The sequence below is a fragment of the Schistocerca piceifrons genome, chromosome 3 (assembly GCF_021461385.2).
Source record: "Schistocerca piceifrons isolate TAMUIC-IGC-003096 chromosome 3, iqSchPice1.1, whole genome shotgun sequence".
Taxonomy (NCBI): Eukaryota; Metazoa; Arthropoda; class Insecta; order Orthoptera; family Acrididae; genus Schistocerca; species Schistocerca piceifrons.
In genome coordinates, this window is record NC_060140.1 from 659254220 (window position 1) to 659277789 (window position 23570).

The window sequence follows — 23570 nt, forward strand, 5'->3', positions numbered from 1 at the left end:
GACATTCTACCAAATATTTAGCGTGGCGTTTGATGAAATATTTTCATCAAATTATGGCGAGCATTCTTTTTAACATTTAATTCGGACATTTATAGTTGCATCAGCGCATTAGACTCTGAACTGCTCTGTTAGTTAGGTTGTAGGGATACTTGTGGTTTTTATCAGTGAATTTCAGAATATACTCAACTATTTTGGAAAACCGTTTTTGATTAGAAATCCCGGACAATCTCCTAATTCCTCAGAGCTATAAGCTGCAGCTATAAGAACATTCTCAGGTAAAGTGGGCACTAGGATATCTATTTACTGGCTCCAAGTTTTATTAAATCACTTTCTGGGGGTCACGGAGTAAATAGAGAGCCAGTGTTGAGAACGGCAAAAGACAGCAATAACAACATTCTAAAAGCTAGAAACTGATTCTACATGCAAGCGTTTATACAGCAATCAGATTTTAGTTTACTTTTTCCAAACACATCCGCCGCCCCACAGTGGGAAACACGAAGAGATGAGTGCCTAGTTTATCCATTACTTCAAGAAATGACTTTATTAACTGTGCTCTAATGATACCTGCCACATAATATAACTTTGTTGTTGCCCAAAAATGCAATATTTAGCAGCGTGAGCAACACTACAATCATAATTAATTTTTGGCCTTTGTTGTGGTAGGGTTGTTAGAATGTCCAACTTGTGTGGCAGCTCTCCAAAAGAACCACCAAGCCACTCGGAAGGCCACAATCTGACCCTTTCAAACTCGCCCCCAGTTGGCTGTAGCAAGAGTACGTGCGTCACTATGGCAAGGTTACGTGCCTGCTCCACATGTTTGTACCCCATTGAGTCTTTTGGCTGTGAGCATTTCCTGTTAAAGGATAGACGCAGATGGCTCTCTGGTAGCCATGTCTGATAGCGGACGACGCTGAAGCCATTATCAGTACATCTACTATCCCCAGAGTCATGCCATCATGAATACGACGAACTTACTACGTGCATTACGTGTCTGACGTAATAATGAGAGTGGTAACATTTCAGATATGTCACGTCCGGCCATCCTGATTTAGGTTGTCCGTGATTTCCCTAAATCGCTCCAGGCAAATGCCGGGATGGTTCCTTTGAAAGGGCACGGCCGACTTCCTTCCCTGTCGTTCCCTAATCCGATGAGACCGATGACCTCGCTGTCTGGTCTCCTTCCCCAAAGAACCCAACCAACTCAGGTATGTCATTTATTGTAATAAATGTGAGCTTACAAGCCTTAAGGACAGTCTTATCTGTGATAAGGTGTTCCCTGATATTTGTAGTATCGTGATATTACTTTACATCTTGAGTTATTGCGATACAGAGCAGTGTTTTCTAGTGGTGACTTGTTGGAACCATTTTCAATACTCCATCGACTGTACCGAGGAGCGATTAGAGGACCTGCTAGACAGCTGCGTTATGCGGGTTGCATGCGAATCAGGCGAAATGCAATTCAGGTCAGTCGGATACTTTTGAGCATGACTGTACTGCTGTTTTCCGGCAGTGTATAAAAATAGGGAGACTGGAATCAGAATACTGATCAAGAACATCAATAAGCCTCAAAGTATTCGTAGTTACTTATGTCAAATCGATTAACAGCCTTATTACAAGAGGCCACAACGTATTGACCAATGGCTGTGGATAACTTCCTTTTCGGAGTTTCAGTCACAGGAATTCTATTCACATTGTCCTTGACACAGCATCATAGAAAAATATTTCGAAAAGGCGCAGACGCAGAGATATCCGACCACAACGACCAATCGACCGTTTAAGGGAATTACGTCAAGGTAGGGACGGATTGCCACACACTCAAAGCAGACGACGACCTCTCGTGTTGAAAAATACATTTGCCTGATCTTCAAGCAATTAATAAACAGAAGACATTTGTAATATGCGCTGTACATTGGGGACATTAGAGAACAAGAATCGCCCGACAGTAATGTCGTACAAAGGCGCACATAAAATGTTCACCTATCAGCTGGCTCCGTTGTACTCTTGCGCGAAACTAGGAATAAAAATTCATTATTCACGAAATGACAAGACTGACACAGAAAGATGCAAGCGCTCTGTCTCTCTCTCTCTCTCTCTCTCTCTCTCTCTCTGTGTGTGTGTGTGTGTGTGTGTGTGTGTGTGTGTGTGTGTGTGTGTGTGAGAGAGAGAGAGAGAGAGAGAGAGAGAGAGAGAGAGAGAGAGAGAGAGGCACACTAAGTATGACATACATTAAATCGAAAAACTTCTCATTTAAATGTTCAGCATCTGGACATATTTTCACTGAGGAAGTGTGTAATTTTTGTTCCACACTACAACGAGATATTGTAAACATGATTCGTGTAATCCACACTAACATTATAAATGTGGAATAACTCTGTCTGTAGCCGGCCGGGGTGGCCGAGCGGTTCTAGGCGCTACAGTTTGGAACCGCGCGAGCGCTACGGTCGCAGGTTCGAATCCTGCCTCGGGCATGGATCTGTGTGATGTCCTTAGTTTAGTTAGGTTTAAGTAGTTTTAAGTTCTAGGGGACTGGTTACCTCGGAAGTTAAGTCCCATAGTGCTCAGAGCCATTTGAACCAACTCTGTTACGCTTTCACGACTAAACCGCTGAACCGATTGATGAAATTTGCTACGGTGATAGCTTGAACTGTGAGGGAGGTGTGTAATAGAAGATATTTACTGATTTGAAGAATATAACTCGAAATACGAAATAATAATAATTACTCTTTGAAAAAGCTATTTACCCTTGGACTTTTGAACTTAAGCATATTTCTGAAAATGCTTTCATTCTTCGATATTTTCTGCATAAGACGATTTATCGCAATGAATACAAAGCTTATACAATCCTCAACGTGTTTAATCCATAAGTCCATACTAATATCAGTCACAAGCGCGTCGTATTTTAGCCACTGTGCGTCAGGTGTCTCTTGTAGCAGCTGAAATACTTGAAGGCTCACAACGACGGCGTCATTTAAATGCTGTATGACAAACAGGGAGGCGTCATACATTTACATGTAGAAAGAGGAAGCTTCTATTGAGGCTGCATTTGATTGCGATATGCGAGCACAGCTTCGGATAACAGACAGATAGATGAGGGCAGCTGACTTTACTGCACGTTCAGTAGCTTACGTATCATCACTCATCATAATAATACCACTGATATGCGGGAGCGGCCACGGGTCACAGCTAGTAAGGCTATAAATAATTAGCTCAAAACGGGACTTTGCACCACAAACGTGTATACTACGGCAGCTCACGCCTCATCAGGAAGTGCAATGAGTTTGAACAATCGTTATTGTCACACAATACTTCTTTACATTTCGAGTACAGAGTCATATAATTTTCAGATGAAAAGCACGAAACTACAAATGTCCGTGTAAGCTATCATGTAGGGCCTATAGCACATTTTTGGAACTTGAAGTTAACGTCGAACCATAGCAACAGATCTCATTCATCAATTTCACTGCTACAAGCGTTTCTGTGGTTCATTGCTACTAGCCAGTTCTTGGTTAATCAGTAACAGATCCTTGGTCTGTCACCAAATGTTAACCGATCTAACACCTTAGCCATCTTTCGGCATTACGAGCTGATTGAAAATTAATCGTCATAGACCTTATAATTATTTATTAAATTTTTAAAGAATTTTTGCTCAACAGATACAAGGGGTAGACGAACTGCACCAATTTAGCCACGAGTATGTACTATTACAAACCTTGGAAAAGTACCTTCTTAGAAATGGAATCGACGGCCGCCTTGGTTCTTGAACCACCTCAGGGACAGTAAGCCGCGTCACAGCCAAGGTTATGTGGTAACTAGGGGAAGCCACGTTCCTTATTGTGTCGATGATGTGAAAGAGCGTCTTCGGTTTTGTTACTTTGGTGTTGTTTGTTTTCTTCTGATTGTGTCTTTGGTTTCAAAATTAATATAGTGATATGTTCTGCACACTAGTACACCAAATGCCTTGTGATTAAGATTTTCTGTATTAGGTCTCTATCAAAAGACGGGAGTAGAAAATTTCTATTCAAGAATGTAGTTTTCTGTATTAGGGCTCCATCAAAAGACGGGAAATAGTAAATTTCGATTCAAGAATGTAGTGTTCGTTTCTTATAAGTATGAGCGGAAATGCGTCAAGTTATCGATTCAAGATAGTTGTATGAAACTTACGAAGTAATAGATAGTGAGATTGTTTTATCATTCACTTAGCTTTTCATTTTCTTTTCCTGTTCAATGTTTCCTGGCACATATTCCGCGTCCGCCTTTAATTTATTTTCGTACGGCATAACTTTATCTACCTTCCTTTCCACAATTTTATCGTATTTTTCTTCAACTATCTTGGCCATGAATAATTGTAATCTGCAATATAACTGGAACCAGCCATTTCATTTTCACACTTTTTTGTAGCAACATGCATACAGTGTCCTTATGAACGTTATGTGAACCTGTTAAGTCATCGTGTTTGTAACGTTTTATCAGACGTTTGACATCATTTACAAAGTGCAAACACAGCGTTGAACTGCAAATGGCGGTTTTAATACGGAAATGCTACCCTAGCGTCAGTGAGCTGTGCAGTTAGTTTGATTAAGGCTATGCTTGTGCCACGCCTTGACCCCCACAACGGACATGAAGTGCGCTTCGAGCACTTGCGCCATTCTTTGATGAGTTTCGGTTCTCCGCACTCCTTCCGCTGTCAGGAAACGTACTACACCGCTTCACTCCTCTTTTGAACCCTCCACTCCCCTTCTTTTCAGCACGACTCCTTGCAGTGGACGGTCGACGCGTACACGTGCTCGCTCTGTCGCGTGGGTGTTCAGTCGCGTCCCTCTAGTGGCGAGTTTGGGGCTTCGGCTTCCTTACAGGGGCCACATCTCCTTTCGTGGACAATGGTACTGCAATCCCTTCAGCGGTTTTAATTTTACAGCCTCCTGCTCGTTTCATTTTGAAGGTTCAAGAGAATAAACACACTCGAAAGTTTAATGCATCGATTTATGTGTGTTAATAAACCTGACATTTACTTTACTAACATTTTAGCAACAAAAAATGAAAATGTACAAAATATGGAACATCTTCGAAAAGATTAAATGTAATGCGAACAGTTAAGTAACAATTAACGATCGTGACTAAATAGGATAAAGTATAGATTTAAAATACTGAATATTTCTAAAAAGAACTTCTAATGCTTCCGTTTTTATTAAAAAGACATGTAGTATCAACACTTCAGTTTCAGATTTCGTATTTGCCGTGTCCTCAAATACTTAAATAAATTATTAATCAAAAACAAACTACACTTCTGGCCATTAAAATTGCTAAACCAAGAAGAAATGCAGATGATAAACGGGTATTCATTGGACAAATATATTATACTAGAACTGACATGTGATTACATTTTCACGCAATTCGGGTGCATAGATCCTGAGAAATCAGTACCCAGAACAACCACCTCTGGCCGTAATAACGGCCTTGATACGCCTGGGCATTGAGTCAAACAGAGCTTGGATGGCGTGTACATGTAGAGCTGCCCACGCAGCTTCAACACGATACCACAGTTCATCAAGAGTAGTGACTGACGTATTGTGACGAGCCAGTTGCTCGGCCACCATTGACCAGACATTATCAGTTGGTGAGAGACCTGGAGAATGTGCTGGCCAGGGCAGCAGTCGAACATTTCCTGTATCCAGAAAGGCCCGTACAGGACCTGCAACATGCGGTAGTGCATTATCCTGCTGAAATGTAAGGTTTCGCAGGGATCGAATGAAGTGTAGAGCCACGGGTCGTAACATATCTGAAATGTAACGTCCGCTGTTCAAAGTGCCGTCAATGCGAACAAGAGGTGACAGAGACGTGTAACCAATGGCACCCCATACCATCACGCCAGGTAACACGCCAGTGTGGCGATGACGAATACACGCTTCCAATGTGCGTTCACCTCGATGTCGCCAAACACGGATGCGACCATCATGATGCTATAAACAGAACCTGGATTCATCTGAAAAAATGACGTTTTGCCATTCGTGCACCCTGGTTCGTCGTTGAGTAAACCATCGCAGGCGCTCCTGTCTGTGATACAGCGTCAAGGGTAACCGCAGCCACGGTATCCGAGCTGATAGTCCATGCTGCTGTAAACGTCGTCGAACTGTTCGTGCAGATGGTTTGTGAATGAGAAATCGGTTGGAAACTTTCCTCGTGTCAGCACGTTGTAGGTGTCGCCACCGACGCCAACTTTGTGTGAATGCTCTGAAAAGCTAATCATTTGCATATCACAGCATCTTCTTCCTGTCGGTTAAATTTCGCGTCTGTAGCACTTCATCTTCGTGGTGTAGCAGTTTTAATGGCCACTAGTGTAGTAACCCAAAAATTATGATTTTTGAATATTTTTGAAGCTTAAAATATTATCTTTAAAACTACTTATTTGTAAAATATTATGTTTTCACACAAAATTCTGAAGGGAGTGATTCTGTAGTGTAGTATTAGACACGTACAGCTCTCAACTGTTATGCAGCAGAGGGAAATGGATCCCAGGACGCGTCGTTTATCACACTTGTTTCCCCTAACAGCCACAGTCCCAATGTTTCAAAGTTTATGTAGCGATTTTATTTACAAAAATTTGGTAGTAAAACCATCACCAAGGTAGGAAGGAAGGAAATTATAGGAATTATTCTATAAATCCGGGTAATAGGTTGTATTACGGAATACGTAAGTGAATATTCTTCAATTATACCAGTCAAATACTGTGTGAGTTACGACGTCTTTCTGCAGAACCCTTCTGAAGACGAAGATCCCAACTGCAGAACAACGCAGTGGTCCGAGTGGAGCCAGTGCAGCGCCACGTGCGGCAACGGCACCAGGACGCGCACCAGGCTGCTGTCCTCCCGGGACGAGGACACCCGCCTCATGGTGGCCGTCCTCTCCGACAACCCCGTGGACACCACGCGTGACTGCTCGCACGTGCCCCTCGAGCAGGAAGTCGAGTGCCAGGGCGACATTCCGAGCTGCGTGATATCAGCCAAGGAGGCAAAAGGTAACTCAATAAGCTGAGTTTGCTAAGTAAGTTTGCTCTGGCTATTAGCTTTATCGCAGTGCCTCTTAAACGCCTGCAGTCATGGTCAGTAAATCTGTTTCAGATACCGCGTGGTTATAATTAAAGTGCAGGTACTCGTGGAGATCCAGTGTTGGCTGTAACTGTCGTATGGCAGCCAAACTTGGTATATATGCTAATGGCTTAACATGGAACCGATTTACGCTGGAAAACGTTAGTTCCAATTGCGGCCACTAGATGCGAAACTTGCGCTGTACACTATAATACTATGACATCCACGCTACCGTTTGACAAGGCATAAGGTGAGTGAGCAGTATGTCTATCGAGAAGAGAGACCGTGCGCTGTTAGTGAAACTGTTTTATGTGAACAGCAGCAATCAGAGTGCATTTTACACTACTGGGTGCAGTGAATATACAGAACTGCCGAATTTGGGGCACTCTTGTGCACCAAGAGCCACTGCACTCACCGTATGTGACTGTTTGATGTGGATTCACAAGCGCCTTTTTTCTCTGTCGGTTATTCTTTCAAAACAATACACCCAGAGGGTCTTTCAAGTGTACCGTGACGTCTACACGTTATCGGGACCTCCTTGTACGGCGGTAATGCCTGCTTTGGAGGCTTGTCGAACCACTGTTTTCATGCAATAAGAGGCAATACCTCACGTCGCTCAACCAGTGGAATTCTGCTTAATGCAACCTTCCACGAACGCCTTATCTCCAAGGTTTTACAGGTGCATGGCCTGCAAGGTCACCTGATCTGCATTCATGTGCCTTTTGCCTCCGGGGATATCTAAAAGGACGAATTTACACGTTTACCAGGGACACGTTCGGTGTCTACCTGATCTTAAGGCCAGTACACAGGAACACGTTGCTCAGATTCCACCTGAATTGCTGCGAGCAATTGTTGCCCACGTCGTTTTACGAATGCGGCATCTCGTCGACATCTTCGGTGCCCATATTGAGGAAATTTGTGTAAGCGGCGGCTAATAATAAAATCAACATTATGCCTTTCTCACTTGGTTGACCTTTTCTGCCCAAGTCCCGTTTCTAATCCATTACATATGGAAAAATTTCTAAAGGTCCTGCTTGTATTCCAAGCGCCAGATTTCCACCTGGTGCCCAAAACTGAACTAATTTTTTCCTAGCGTAAATCGGTTCCACTAAGCATTAGAATATCTACCAAGTTTCTCTGCCATGCGATAATTACAGCCCACACTGGACCTCTATGAGTAGCTACATTTCAGTTATAACCACCCAGTATTTAAGAATTAAGGTTAGCTATTTATCAAAGTTTAGTATTGTTAAAATGTGCTATGTAGATACACATTACAGTGACCGCTTCTTCTGTCTTACAGCAACAACGCGTTATGCATAGACTATTAATCGGTAGCTTGGAATGTAGGGGGAGCTGGGTTTGGGCTTGTGATTGTGCAGACGTGAGGTTCAATTATTGTATCTGCCACCAAAAATGTCAGTTAACAGAAGAGCATCCCCATATAATAAAATAAATATAATTCTCTGTAGCGCGAAAGAACTTAAGTAGCGCTAGAACAATCAATCTCAAACTATCCTTCTGACAACAACAGAATAAAGTCAAATATAGATCAGATTCAATCTGGTCATATGAAGGGCCATCAGGCAACATACACTTTAAAACGTTTTGCACTCTTCTACAGTCAGAAATGACAACAAAAAACTAGCAACGACAAAGAATACTTATCTTATTTATTATCAGTAATGCAACCTGTAATTACATCTTGCTCTGCTATTACTACCATACCTGGTAATTAATACACTAGCTACCAACAACTAAGCAAACCTACTTGCGTTTATGTCTGAATAACTTCTTATGCAGTACCTATATTACATTTCATTACATACATGACGGTTCGTTCACATAAGGCAATAACAAAACAAAATCTTAAAGCACACTGTCTTGTTTGTGGGACAGCCGTAGCCGTAAGCAGACATCTTGAATAATAACCGATTGACTGCTGATGTAAACAGTTTTTTTAACGACCCGTTTCGTAGCTTAGAAGCCACACCATCAGATTGTGTCTGTTAAATTAGAAAAATCGTTCGCTACTATTTTGGTCTCCTATAGTTACAGTCAATAGTGAGAAACAGAGCAAAATATCTACATATTAGATCATGACATTAAACTTGCGACATGGACGAGGCGGTACATTTCTTATCCATAAATAAATGACGCAATTAGCGATTCGTCAGGTAAGCATAAAACATGGGTCTATGATTCCTCAAGAGTGCGTTAGAAATTTTTTTAAACTATAAGAGTCGTCGAGAAATATCCGCCCAACCTAATGTGACATAAAACCAGTGATGAGCTGTAGCACCCAGTCAAAAATTGAAAACACCTACCACGAATCCGGAAAGGACGAAGTACGCCGACATTAACCATTAACTGTTAGATCGAGGGTCACAATCCATCAGCTCCTCTGCCCGAACAGGTCTGAAAGCACAATGGTACCGACCGACCGCTGTGTCATCCACATCCGATAGGCGTCGCTGCGTGCAAATATGGAGCGGTATTGTGGTCAGTTTTCAGCGACCGGAGCCGCTACTTGTAGGTCAAGTAGCTCCTTAATTGGTCTCTCAAGAGCTGAGTGCACCCTGCTTGCCAACAGCACTCTGTAGGTCCGGCAGTCACCCATCCAAGTGCTAGCCTTTAAAAAAAAAATACGAGGTACGACAATAAAGTAATGAGACTGATTTTCTTTGCAAGATGTGGCAACCCTGCAGGTTTGCATAGTCACAATATCTTTAACCTTGGTCTATAAACTGCTTCTAGTCCAAGCAGCACATCGATGCAACTGCTCAGTCGTGAGTTATGCTGTAGTAAGTTACACATGTTTGTGTCTCTCGTCATGGAAATGGAACCACATAATATTGCGCAACTGTATGCCATTTCCTTCTGCGTTAAATTGGGTGAAAACGCGACGACAACTTATGGTAAGCTTCAAAAGGCTTTTGGAGAGGAGGTTATGTCAAGAGCTCAAGTTTTTTTCATTGGCATAAAATGTTTACTGAAGGCAGAACGAATGTTGAAGATGAGGACCGCAGTGGACGATCATGCATGATTGTGTGCTTCTTTGATTCCAAGGGAATTGTTCATAAAGAGTGGGTGACTCCTGGACAAACAATTAACCAATATTACTACAAAGAAATTTTAGAAATACTTCGTAAAAAGAGTTCTTCGTGTCCGTGCCAACACTGAAGATAATTGGATTCTGCATCACGACAATGCGCCATCCCATTCTGCTCTGTTAGTACAGCAATTTTTAACCTCAAAACAAATTTCAGTACTACCACAGCCACCTTATTCACCAGATATCGCTCGTGTGACTTTTTTCTATTTCCAAGAGTCAAAACGGCGGTCAAGGGACACCAGTTTCATACAACACAAGATGTCCAAAAAGCAGTGACGAGAGTCTTGGAGGATATTACAGAAGATGAGTTCCAGAAATGTTACATCAATGACAGAAGCGCTGGAAAAAGAGTGCGCAATCAGAAGGGAACTACTTTGAAGGAGACAACACTAAACTTGACTAAAACGATAAGCACCATATTTTCACATCAGTCTCATTACTTTTTTGTAGCACCTCGTAAAATAGAATAAAAAGGCCAACTAATCGCTCAATTAAGCCAATATCGTTTGCTGACACAGTTATGCTTACTATCCATCACAACACACCAAACCCTGCCGCACGTACGGCATACCATAAATATAAAGAAGACGTTACTCGGAACTCGCAGACTTCCCTTCGAGAAATTGTTATACAAGTGGCTACACTCACAGCACGTTCCCACATAAGACGGTGGACCGCTTCAGTCACAAAACCACCAGGCTATCGCTAGCAGTTGCGAAAGCACTCTGGTAGCGTTCCTTACGACCAGCAGAAGTCGTTCCTTGGCTTCCTGTGGAATGCTGTGCGTCTGGTCAGTTAAAGACAGCAACCGCTCTCCAGTGTGTCGTTCACACGGCAGCTCCGCTGAGGTGCCCGCCATATTGTCTGAGAACCGTTCTGCACATATCAGGTCTTGAGCCCCTCAGACTTGGCTGCTTCGTGTCACTCCATCAACTGACCACGCCGCCATCCCGTCCACTCCTTCAGCTAAGCCACGGTGGCGTTAGTAGCACTAAAGTGCCCGCAGCGGCCACCCTCTGGCGGTGCCAGTGCCACACACCAATGACCATGATTTCTCACGTGGGGGAAATAGTTGTGGCGTTTGACACAGCATATCCCAATACGCAACTGAGTCGGCTTTGAATGTTTTTAAACGGCTGCTAGGTTGAGATACTACATCGATGTCTATTTTAAATTTTATGACTTTCATTGTGGAAACAATGGTAGCCTCTTTCCTGGAAGCATGACACTGACTTCTTTTGGCAGTGTGTCATAAAACTGTTGTTTATTCTCCTGAGGCAAGCTGGCCCACAGCTTTTGTAACTGATTCACTGGGAGCCAAACTGCACAATAACCCTGGGTTCGGTGTGGAGCGACGGTGAGGTGTGTGGACCGCTGTGGCCTGTTGTGGGGTAAACCACTGAGAGCTATGGCGGGACGAAGCCTCTCTGTCGTTTCTAAGTCCCCGGTTCAAAACACAATACGCACACCCAACGTAAGAATTGTAATTAATTTTTAGAGGTAATTTCGAAAATATGGTGTCCTCTCCTCCGCGCACACACATTAAAACTCTTTCTTCAGAATTTTGCGGAACTTTCGCCAGAGTACCCTGTGAAACAGGAGAAATTTCCTGTCATGTATCATTGAGTGAACAATAAACTTTGTATTTCAAATAATCCCATAAGAAGAAGTCGCCAGCCGACAGAACTGGCGAGTGTGCAAGAACATGGAGATCGCCAAAACGTGAGATCAAATGTTGAGGAAACATTTCTCGAGCTACTGCCATGGATACATTAACTGTGAGGGCTGTGGCTCCTTCTCGTTGGAACCATATTTCTGCCATGGCGATCTCCAAAGCCACAAGTTGTGGCCGCAAAAAATTACGTTGCATTGAAACATAACGTTCGGAATTTACTGTCGCCGACAGCGTCCGAGCGTGGGGTAGGATCTCAGAGAGATTAGATCTCTCGTGTAGGTGGCAACTACCATCTCTCGAGAGCTGCTTGCCTTAGCCCTCAGACAAGAAAAGCTCTACCGGCGTTGTCGGGAGAGCTAAGAGTAGTCTGAGAGTGCTGAGCGGCCATATTGCGTCCCAGATTTGTGCCGTATTTCACAGTCTGTACACTACATATCTTGGTAATATATTTTGTGGTATTCATGCACACATTAAATAAAAGTACCAAGAAATTGCTTCCTTTGGGCCATAATAAACGCGTACTGCCATTACTGTGACAGTTGACACTTCTGTCGCGACGGGTAAGCGCTGTGAGTGAATATCAACGATTATCGGCAAAAAGAGTAATGAAGAAAGCTGCCAGGAAGTAGGCTCAGGACGAAGTTGTGCATTTAATTAGTTTGTACAAGGTATGGACAGTGTTATGAAATGCGCAGCTACTGGACTAAAGAAATTGAGATAAGAAACAAAGTTTGTTTGCTGAAATAGCTACAGTTTTTAACACCTGCACAAAAGAAATTTACCAGAATATCCACAATTCAACGAATCAGGCAAAGAAGCTTTATAACATAGATTAATTAATATGGAGATACTTATGTTTGAAAGTAATCGTTTTGGAACTCAGCAAACTGCCATTTAACTCCAAGTAATAGTGCTGTATTTATAATTTCATATGGCGTAATAATTATTCGTTTGCTCGCCCAGTTGGCCGTGCTGTCTAACGCACTGCTTTCCGGGCGGGAAGGCGAGCCGGTCCCCGGCACGAATCCGCCCGATGGATTAGTGTCGAGGTCCGGTGTGCCGGCCAGTCTGTGGATGGTTTTTAAGGCGGTTTTCCATCTGCCTCGGCGAATGCGGGCTGGTTCCCCTTATTTCGCCTCAGTTATTCTACGTCGGCGATTGCTGCGCAGAAACTATCTCCACGTACGCGTACACCATAATTACTCTACCATGCAAACATAGGGGTTACACTCGTCTGGTGTGAGACGTTCCTGGGGAGGCCCACTGGGGTCCGAACCGCACAATATCCCTGGGTTCGGTGTGGGGCGGCGGTGGGGTGAATGGACTATTGTAACCTGTTGTGGGGTTGTGTACCACTGAGGGCTACGGCGGGGACCAAGCCTCTCCGTCGTTTCTACGTCCCCAGTCCCATACAGTAAGATTATCGATTATATTATTATATCGAGCGTTGAAGAACATACTTTCAGTAATTTACGAGTAATTCCTTAAGTTAATACAACTGAACACATTGAAATAAATATACGTCTAGCAATGCCTCATTTATCAGACATCAGGTGAAATTGGTGTTGTTGTATTCTCCAACAGTTTATTGAACGTAACTTCTTCTACAATACAATAGCTGGCTGTACAATGGATGTTGACGTCCGTCGATCTAGCCGGAGATGTGGTTCCTCTCGGTCGGCTGGTACTTCGATCGGCGGTGCAGTACAGCGGCTTCGGTGATTTCTTCTCGGAGACTCTGCTATAGCGGTTGCCATTAACAGCGGACGAAGACTGGTCTGCCTTCGACCGGCCGAGCCTATATAGTGAGCTGGAGCCAATAGAAACCCGGCGTAGGAATCCGTGGTCGGATATGTCGCGGCGACCTCTGCAAGGAAAGGTTCCTATTAATCGACTGGAATCTTCGGCGTGTTTACCTGACGTCTTCGCCTGTTTGGCAGTTGGTTTGTTTCCCTCGTAGCGTGTCTGTTATGCGGTGCTGCCTGCCATTTAGGGGAACCCGATGGCAGACAGTCCAGGTGTAATGTTATTTCATCGCGACTATTACTTAACTAAATATTAAAGAGAACAAGCGTAGCTGCTGCTAGAAATATTACTGTCGCAAGCAGTCTGTCTTTAACACTAATGAATTTACGCATAGTAGTATCTAGATTGCCAATTTTGGGTCCAATTATAAAGACTATTTCTTCCATCTCTATCGCTGTCATTCTCGTAAAATTTCGGTATTGTTAAGGATTTTCCATCACAAGCTCCGTAATTAGACTCTTGTACGCTCCAAAATCATCCCGCCACTTAATCCGCTCTCTTATCCAACACGAACACGGCGGCTAGGGTTTTGTCTTTGTCACTAAAAGTATTAAATGTGCAGCTGCAGCCCGACGCTCTTCCATCGCAACCTCCTTCCTTCACGCACAGAACTGCATAAGAAATCGAGGTATTACAGATGTGCAACCGTAATGTATGTACAACTTAGAATTTGTATCTTATGATCAAAACAGGCACACGCGGCATAATGTGTTTCATGGTTTGATGCCATATTGGCTACAACAGTGTAACTAACGGTTAGACCTAGAATACAACGAAAATGTTAAGTGCTGAGAGGTACCATCATATGGTGGTCCACAATGCAATTACAAATAATGTAATAGGTCCCACGTCTTTACAAAATTATAATTAACGACAGCCATTTAACATCAAAACAGTATGCTCCAAGCAATGATAAGGGCAAAATTACACAAATTGTACGTAAAGAGACGCGGTGTATTGCGAAGTGTCATAGATGGCAGCCCACACGTAGGAGTAATTCATTGAAAATTTTTTTTGACGCACTGATGACATAATATCGTACACGCAATGTTAACAGATAGCGTCATAGAAGATATATAATACAACTGCCTTCATGGGAAAAATACACAGGCTACAAATACAGAGAAACCAAATAGGATTTGACATTATTGGTCGGTTTCTCTGCAAGGGAAGGATGACAAAAATTAACTATTACGTAATAGGGAACTGTAAAACAAGCCACCACGCAATGTAGGATAATAATACATTTCAAGTGTAAAGTGTTAACAGAGCGGTCTTGGCAATGAATAAAACTTTTCTAAGAAGAATACAGTACGAACTCATTAGCAGTTTAAAGGAAGGAGGAACATGTACCATAATGGATGCTGATTACTAGAAAGTGTACTCAGAAACGTTTAACACGAAATTTCAGAATTATTTCGCCACTAAGCGCGAAACTAATATAAGTTGCCCCCCTCCCTCTAAGGGAGCTCACATCGTGGGTACGTTCTTGGTTATAAAACTATGACAGCAGCTCGCAGAGTTTTATCAAGAAAAAAAGAGTTCATCTCTGGCTTCGTAAGAAATCGAATGTAAACTCAAGGAAGCACGTTGAGATATTCTTGAGCACAACCTTAAGGAATATAACTGCAGTTCCACACGCAGGTTGCTATTGTGATGTGATCTGCTGAGAGCATCCTATGGCTACACATGAAATACACAGCGCAACAGAATTAAAGGATCACGTTTTAGAAACCACGTAATTCCCACCCATTACGACTATTTAGTTTGAATTTGGCTCAAAGGTGCGTACAACCTCTCTCTGTAATGGTGCAATATCGTGGAGCCCTGCAACTTCACCCTTGGGCTCAAAGATGCTGCAAAAGCAAGGTGTCGACACTTGCGAAAAACAGGTAACAGCTCAGAAGTTCATGTGACGAGTAAGGTGGGTTAACTACGTCACGTTGGCACCAAATTTCAATATAATTCCACCCAATGCAACCGGGGGCACCTCACAAGATCGGAAGATCGTCACGCCCCCTCTTACCCACCTGTCATCCCATTTGCGTCTTTGTGATGGTGGACAGAACCGCGACCCCAGCGTTAAAATCACGAGGTTTTCTTATAAGTGACCAAGGAAAACATTCCAGACACAACGCCCTTCAGGATAGGCTCGAAGAGGCCACAGGAGGTGGCATAAAGAGCGTCAATGCAAACGCCCCATTCCCTGTGGCGTTGATTCCCACACATTTCGCGGTAGAAGACAACCGTTCGCATTGCGGTGAGCAACAGCAACACGTTCTTCACAACCTCTGGCGCTGCTGATGCCGTCGAGCGCTGCGGTCCTTCTCTAAGGACATTGTGGAGCTGAATCCCAATCGAGTGTGATCACTCCGTTTGGAGAGCAACAAGACTGCAATGTTTGCTCTCGTACACAAGCTGGAACCACTAGGGATCGTTCGAAACCATTCGACGAAATCTGGTCCTGATCGATTGCAGCTAAGGACGCTTATGCCTTTACAGTGCTCCTACTTTGTGTCACACAGCAATCGTGGGGGGAGGGGGGGGGGGCGGCTTCAATATTGACACTTGCTTGGATAAAACGGTAAAGGGTCGCTCTAAGACCCCCTCCCCCGCAGTTCGGCAAAATCCTCAGTGACACCCATCCACCTTTACTGAGAATTTTAAAACTGCACCTGTCTAGACGGAACCCGTGACGAGAGAACCAGGCAACTTTAGGTAGGCTACACTGCTGCTCTTTCACCACTAAAATGCTGTTCTTGCGCTGATAGTAGGCCATCCGGTATCTGAGAGTGTCAAAAGGATTGTCGGTCTGCAAGCGCCTAGGACATGCTCTTGGAGCTTGGCGGCCGGCCGGGGTGGCCGAGCGGTTCTAGGCGCTACAGACTGGAACCGCGCGACCGCTACGATCGCAGGTTCGAATCCTGCCTCGGGCATGGATGTGTGTGATGTCCTCAGGTTAGTTAGGTTTAAGTAGTTCTAAGTTCTAGGCGACTGATGACCTCAGCAGTTAAGCCCCATGGTGCTCAGAGCCATTTGAACCATTTTTTGGAGCTTGGCGTTGTACAATATTTTGTTTCCAACGCTTGTAAGTCTACAAATGTGCCTACAGTTACGTACAGCCTTAACTTCTGTTGTTCATGGAGATAGATCGTGTCGCATGCCTGCAGTTACTGTACAGTTATTTCACTGATCCATTTGTGATGTTAGCGTGGGTGAATGCCACCGAGGGTTTTGCCGAACTGGTGGGTCTTAGAGGGACCCTTTGCCGTTTTATCCACGCATTTGTCAATATGCACCCCCTCTCCCGTGACCACGCCACAGGAGGATACAAAATAGCATCTCTGAAAAAGCATAAGCATCCTAAGCTGCAAAGGATCCCTTTTCAATTTCGTCGAATGGTTTCGAACGGTCCCTAGTGGTTCCAACCTGTACTCAGAGCAAACATTGGGGTCACGCTGCAGTCCAAACGGATGCGATCACATTCGATATGTCCTTAGAAAAGGGTTGAAACGCTCAAGGGTGTCAGCAGTGCCAGAGGCTGTGAAAAAGACTTCCTTTGCTCTTCGCACTGCGAAATGTCGGTTTCGACCGCAAAATGTGTGGGAATCAACGCCACAAGGAAAGGGACAGTTTCATTGGCACCCTTTATGCCAGTGCCTGTGGCCTTTTAGAGCCGATAGTGAGTGGGAGTGGAATATTTTCCCTCGGCCACTCATAAGAAAACAGATCGAGTTTAACTCTGACCTCTATCGCAGAGGCGTCAAAAGAAGGGGTAATATGAGTAAGAAAACATGTGACGACGTTCGGATAGCGTGACACATCTACGGTGGCATTGAGCGCAATTGTGGTGAAATTTGGTGCCTATGTGACATCATTAAGCCATCTTACACATCACATGAACTACAGAGCTGTGGCCTTCTTTCTCAAGTGTCGACACCTGGCGGTTTGGAGCGTCGTCGAGCTCGAGGGTGACGCCGTAGTTGTATCATTACAGGAAGATTTTAGGCACCTTTAAGCCAAATTTCAAACTTCAGCGTCCCAACGAGTTACGGCGTTTCTAAATCGTGATCCCTTACGAAGTTTTCGCATTTATTTGCGTAGCGACGATAACAGGTTTCAGCAGGTACCGATGCGTCAGCATTTACTGTACGTCTCTGCATCTTGTAGCTCGTTGCCTCATTGCACAATGATAGAATTGGCCGATTGATATTGGAACATTGCATTAAATGAATGTGGCACTAGTGCACTGCTGTCCATTTACATTACTGTGACAGTCTGCCAAAAGCCTGAAGTGTGGACCATGTGCAGGAAGGGAGTCAATGAGTTCTGGAAGGTACCGACAGGGGTCAGGGATGTGGAGCCATTCCGACACCAGTGCCATGGATAGCTGAGCCAGGTTTCTTGATTAAAAATCCACGGCGCGAACAGCCCGATCGAGATGATCCCACGGATTCTCAGTAGGGTTTTAATTTGGGAAGTTTTGTGGCCAGGGGAGTACGGTAAACTCTTCACACCACGCATGCACAATCCGAGTTGTGTGACGCACAGCATTTTCCTGTGGTAGATGCCATCGTACAGAGGAGAAACAAACTTCGTTTAGGGTAAACATGATCCCCAAGAATAGATGCATACTTGTGTTGTGTTTTGTGTCTTCCAGAATGACGAGATCACCCAGATCATAACTTTGTTTCCTCTGGCCTGGACCTTTCCGACGATTGTTCCAGGGTGTTTGCTTTCAAACGTTTCACACCATGCAGTCCAATAGCCATCGGTCTGATGAAGCATAAAACATGATTCGTGTGAAAACGTCGCCTCTCGACACTCGTAGACACCCCTTTGCGGTATTGGCATGCAAATTCCAGCCCTAGTCGTCGATGACCAGCAGACATCATGGGTCCATGAAACAGGCGCCTGCTTTGGAGGCTCATATGCAGCAACGTTCACTGAACGGTTGTTGAGGAGACGCTGTTGGTATCCCCTTGGTTCATCTGGGCAGTCAGTTGCTAACAGTTGCGCGTCTATTTGCCTGTACACATCTGTGACTGGTTATTGCACGTTGACGTCGAACACGGTATTCACATTTTCGTGACTGGTCCATGTATGACACAGTTTTTTATTAGCTAGAAATCATCAGAGACCGTAAAGTGTTTGTAATGTGCATTAACAATGCACGTTGATAATAATCCAAAAGCTCTACCACAATAATCAATACATCTAAACTCTCAGATGGTGCATATCTTGAAGTTCTTTCTGACCGACATTACGCTCAAGCATCGTGCTATCTAGTATGTGTTCATCTTACATGCAGACCTTGGGAGCGTAAGCAGATGATTGGCTCCTAGTCCACGTCTGCTGCAGTGGTTGTGGTGGGGAGGGATGGGGACAGGCAGCACATTAGCAAAGCCATCCGATTTCCATTGACAACTTGCCTCTGCTCTGAGAAAAGTGCTAGGTTATATTGTGTGCCTAACAGCTGTTTGTAATCGTTGTGTTCTTTTCTTTTGTTAAATTGACTTCAAATTAGCCCTTAAAAAACTGATATATCGAGATAAAAGAACTCGCGGTTATGCAATGTATTTTACATCTAGAGTCGATAATATTATCATAGCGTATTGTGCACATTTTGTAACATCATTCCCTGTAGTGATCAATGCTTCTGCTCAGTCCAGATGTGGGTCCAGGGTTCGGGACAAGGGGGCGGGGGAGGGGGGGGGAGTCACAGTTCGTGAGTCCCTCCCTCAGTTCCTCCCCCACCCCCCGCCCATTTCCCCACCCCCTACCCCGCGAAATGTATTCACCCATCACCACCCTTCCAGTTTGCATAAGATTTTACTCATTGTAATAAGATTTATAAAATATTTTAATGTAATGACTATACTGTAAATGTTTTACATCACTCAGTATTCAGTATGGAATGTATATCATCAATGAAACATGTATTTGGTTTTGAATGAGTTCCACTTTAAGTAAACTTTTTTTTGCCCAAACTTGTTTCGCTGCAGTTGCAGCAACTTCAGTGGCGATTTTATTTGCTTTCTATCACTTTGTTTACCATCAAATAACAGGGAAATTTTTTTCACTGTTTATACAGACAGAAAACAAATTTGTTTTTGAGCAAACATGTCTTCAGCCTTAAGACAAGCATTAATTGCGTGCATGTTACTTATTATGCCTTGGAGGCAGATACTTGAATCCTGTTCCACTGGCATCCTATCCCTGCTTCTTAATTCGCACACTATTGACTTACTTAATCTTCGCTTGACAACATTTTCTTGCATCTTCCATTGCCTTTTCTGTCGTTGGTGTAACATATTTGTCTTTATCATTGTCAGAAAAATTAATGACGTTAACAGGAAGTTGACGCGGCTTCCTGAGAATGCTCCTAGAAACTGCAGTTCACAAAAATATATTATTTGAGAAGCACTTGTCCAAAATTCATGTGTCATGCAATTGATTTAAGTGCTATAATAACAAACAACTCAAACAATTTTGGCAACGTCATAGTTCAGATGATATAAAATCAAAGTGCGCCCCCACTGTTATCAGTATTTCAGTAGTGCTACAGTTGTGATCATATGCCTGTCGACTATGCCCACACAGTTGCGTAAATCCAGGGGAGTGCTATAATGGGCGACCAAAAAGTTTCCGTTTGAGGGCGTTGCTGCAGCGACTCCGATGTGGGTATATAAGCACCGATATGTAGGCAAGGGACTAGTATGGCAGTCTTTCCTAATGTGTGTGCCGTTAATGCTGAGACGTTAAGTACAGTGACGTTATTACCAAGTACGTCTGAATAAGACCAACGTCATGTTACTATTTCTTTGGCTGCCGATGGACAAACTCTAGTTGACATCCACTGGCGAATGAAGGATGTGTATGGGGCAACATGTCTGTCGAGAACCACCGTTGTGGAATTGTTCCCCAAGTTCCGTGCTGGTTGCGATTCGATACAAAACACCGGTCGATCTGGAAGTTATGCCATCTCAAGTAGGAGACAGTCGAGCACCCGCCCAATAGTCTTCATCTCTCCCCAGGCGATTAACAGATCTTCGGTCCCTTAAAAAAGACCTTGAAGGGCCGACGATTCCTGTCGAACGAGAATGTGTAGCAGGCAGTTAGAACCCTCTTCAGGGTGTTTCAGCAAATGGGTATCTTCAACATGATGTGGCAGTTGGATGATTGCCTTAATGCTGACGGCGATTTTGCCAGATTGGTATAGCGGTTCTGGTCTGTACGGCATTCAAACTGGAACTTTTTGATCGCTTCTTATATTTCTTTCAGCCTTTTTCACCTATGTTCGGGAAAATTTCTCATAATTTCTTCAGAATAGAGGGTCTTTTCCTTCGTGTCTGCCCGTACTCAGCTTCCCGTGGTTCAATGGTTCAGCGTGTGGATTCAACAACCATGTCAGATTTGCTCCTGGGAGCAGGTACAGGTAAGTGATAAATGGGTTTCTTCATCTGACTGGAACGTTTTCTGCAGATGGTCAGATCACAAACTCATTCACACGGGTCAGCACTAAGGCAAGCCCTGAAAGTATTCAACTTGTTGTTTTCTTGAGTTCCTGGCCATTTTTGAAAGTTTCGTGCTACTTTATTCTCTGAAAGTTAACAGAGAAATTTGGAAATCGATACGCGTAGAAATAGAATCGCTTAAAGTAAAATCTTCATTGCGGTGATTGTGGGTTGGGGGACGGGGGTGCTGTCTTGACTCCATAATACTCCTCCCCCTTTCTGATCCGTGTCTGCTTCAGTCTCTGAACAAATAACAGCGTCGTTCCCCATGTCGCTAGCCCAGGCGAGGGCATTTTGTCACCGTCATTTTAATCGCCAATACCTGTATAGAAACACTTTGCCAATACCGTATAACTGCTCAGCTGAAACCATCTTGATCTTCCGGTGGTTGTAACCTTTTAAGAGCAGCAATAAAAACTTTCTAATTGGAGTGCCCATGGAAGTCCGCAAAGAAGGGTGAGCAGCTGGGAACGGGAAGAAGGGGCGGGAGGAGGAGGAGGAGGTTGCAAGTGGACAAGAGAGGGACCACTTGCCCTCCTCCCTGGAATCTGGAGTACAGAAATTTTATTCATAACAGGAGTCTCATACATTTCTAAAGATAATTATGTTTGCGCTATATCGCACTTTTAGACAGTTCTCACATGACACGGACGCCCATAATAACAAACACTGTGGCCTTATGAGTCACTTCATAACTTACGTTTGTTTTAAACATGTGTGGATAAAAAATCTACACCAAGATTGCAAATTTTCTTTATTGATTACCGGTTTCGGCTCACTAACGAGCCATCTTCAGATCTAAATTACAGGAAATTGCATGCAAAAAGATAAAAATACAAGATACATTCAATATTTGAATTTCCAATATGCAGTACACACCAGTCTAAAATGTTGTTCAGTGTGTGACAATCATTACACACCGTCGTATTCTTAGAGCTAAGTCGTCCTAAAATGAAAAATCGTAGTTGGTATGTGAATTAACAACGTTAATCAGTAACCAAAAATTGTTACAGTGCTCGTATTGTCACATCTGTTCAAACGATCGACAGCACTGATAGTTTCATCGCCCTTGAGTAGATGTCAAATGATTGTCACATACTGAGCACATTTTAGATCGTATGTATTGCATAACGGAAATTCAAATATTGAATGTATTTCGTATTGATCACTTTTTATTTGCGTTTTTACGAATGTTACTTCTGAAGACGGCTCGTCAGTGAGCCGAAACCGGTAATCAATAAAGAAAATTTGCAATCTTGATGTAGGATTTTTAGCGACACGTGTTTTAAATGACTAGATCGCGTGACTCTCCATTGAGAATGTCAAAGAGCAATATGTTTGGTTGTGACACTATTCACCGCAAATTACACCGTTTCCGTCGTCGGTGCAACTGAGTTTTTATGCTGATGTAAACTCAAGGCAGATATGAACCTTTGCTGAATAGTTTTGGATTAGAGGCCCCCTCCCCCCCCCCCCCACACACACACAAAAAAAAACCTTTTTTCTGCCTGCTACCCTAACTGTAGCATACAGATCAAGAACGTGCAAACTGTTCAGTTTTACACTGAAGATCGTGTTGAACAGTAGTTGTGCTTGTTTCAGTCGCAACAAGGCCTTTGTGCAAGATCGTCACTCGTCTGAAAGGTAAGACATATTTTCCGAAACATTAGGACATACGATTTTATCTAGTTCATATTCCATAGTAAGCACAGCACTATCGATTTTATATGTAATCTTTAATTTTTTAGATCTTCAGAAAAATCTGTCGGTTAAAACTTACTGGATATTGTTTATTACAATTTTTTAGTTTTTTCTCATTTTTCAAGGGCGCCATCAGTGGTTTTCTATGCTTTATATGTAACCAGGGAAACCACATGGACCTTGACGTAGGTCTCAATCGTGATTACTCAACTGCAAAGACTACTCCATATCTTTGGCGATCTTTTATGAAGGTTTTTAAGTTGGCTTGGAATAATAATTTCGATAAAAGACACTCTGTTTTATTACGCCATCCATCTTTTAGAGTGTGACAATAGTAGTGGCATCTATGAGGAAATCCAGAGGACCCTCGGCGAGATTACATATGGGAGTAGCTGCGCCGATTAGAAGACAGTAGATAACACTGCGGTTAATAGGTCTAACATGTCAATAAATTAGATGTTTCAAAAATTATGCCGGTGATCGTTAACTAAGTGTATTAGTTTTTCAGTTCTTCTTTTGTAGATGTTGTACTAAACAGTACTGTCTGCTATTTCACCAGCTAATACGAGTCGACGTCATTTGATTTCCATCCATTCAAGTTATCCTATCGGCCACGTCAATGATTCTTCATAGAATTAAGAGTGCGCAGAAACGTGAACAGGAAAAAAGTTACA

The 23570-nt window shown here is 43.4% G+C and overlaps 1 protein-coding gene across 1 annotated transcript in view; it reads left to right on the forward strand.

Moving 5' to 3' along the window:
- LOC124788945 (spondin-1-like) overlaps positions 1 to 23570 on the forward strand; it is a 643244-nt gene that overhangs the window by 426976 nt on the left and 192698 nt on the right. Inside the window, exon 11 of the mRNA XM_047256231.1 lies at positions 6751 to 7012. Coding sequence (XP_047112187.1) covers positions 6751 to 7012 — 262 coding nt within the window. The remainder of the gene's footprint in view (positions 1 to 6750; positions 7013 to 23570) is intronic.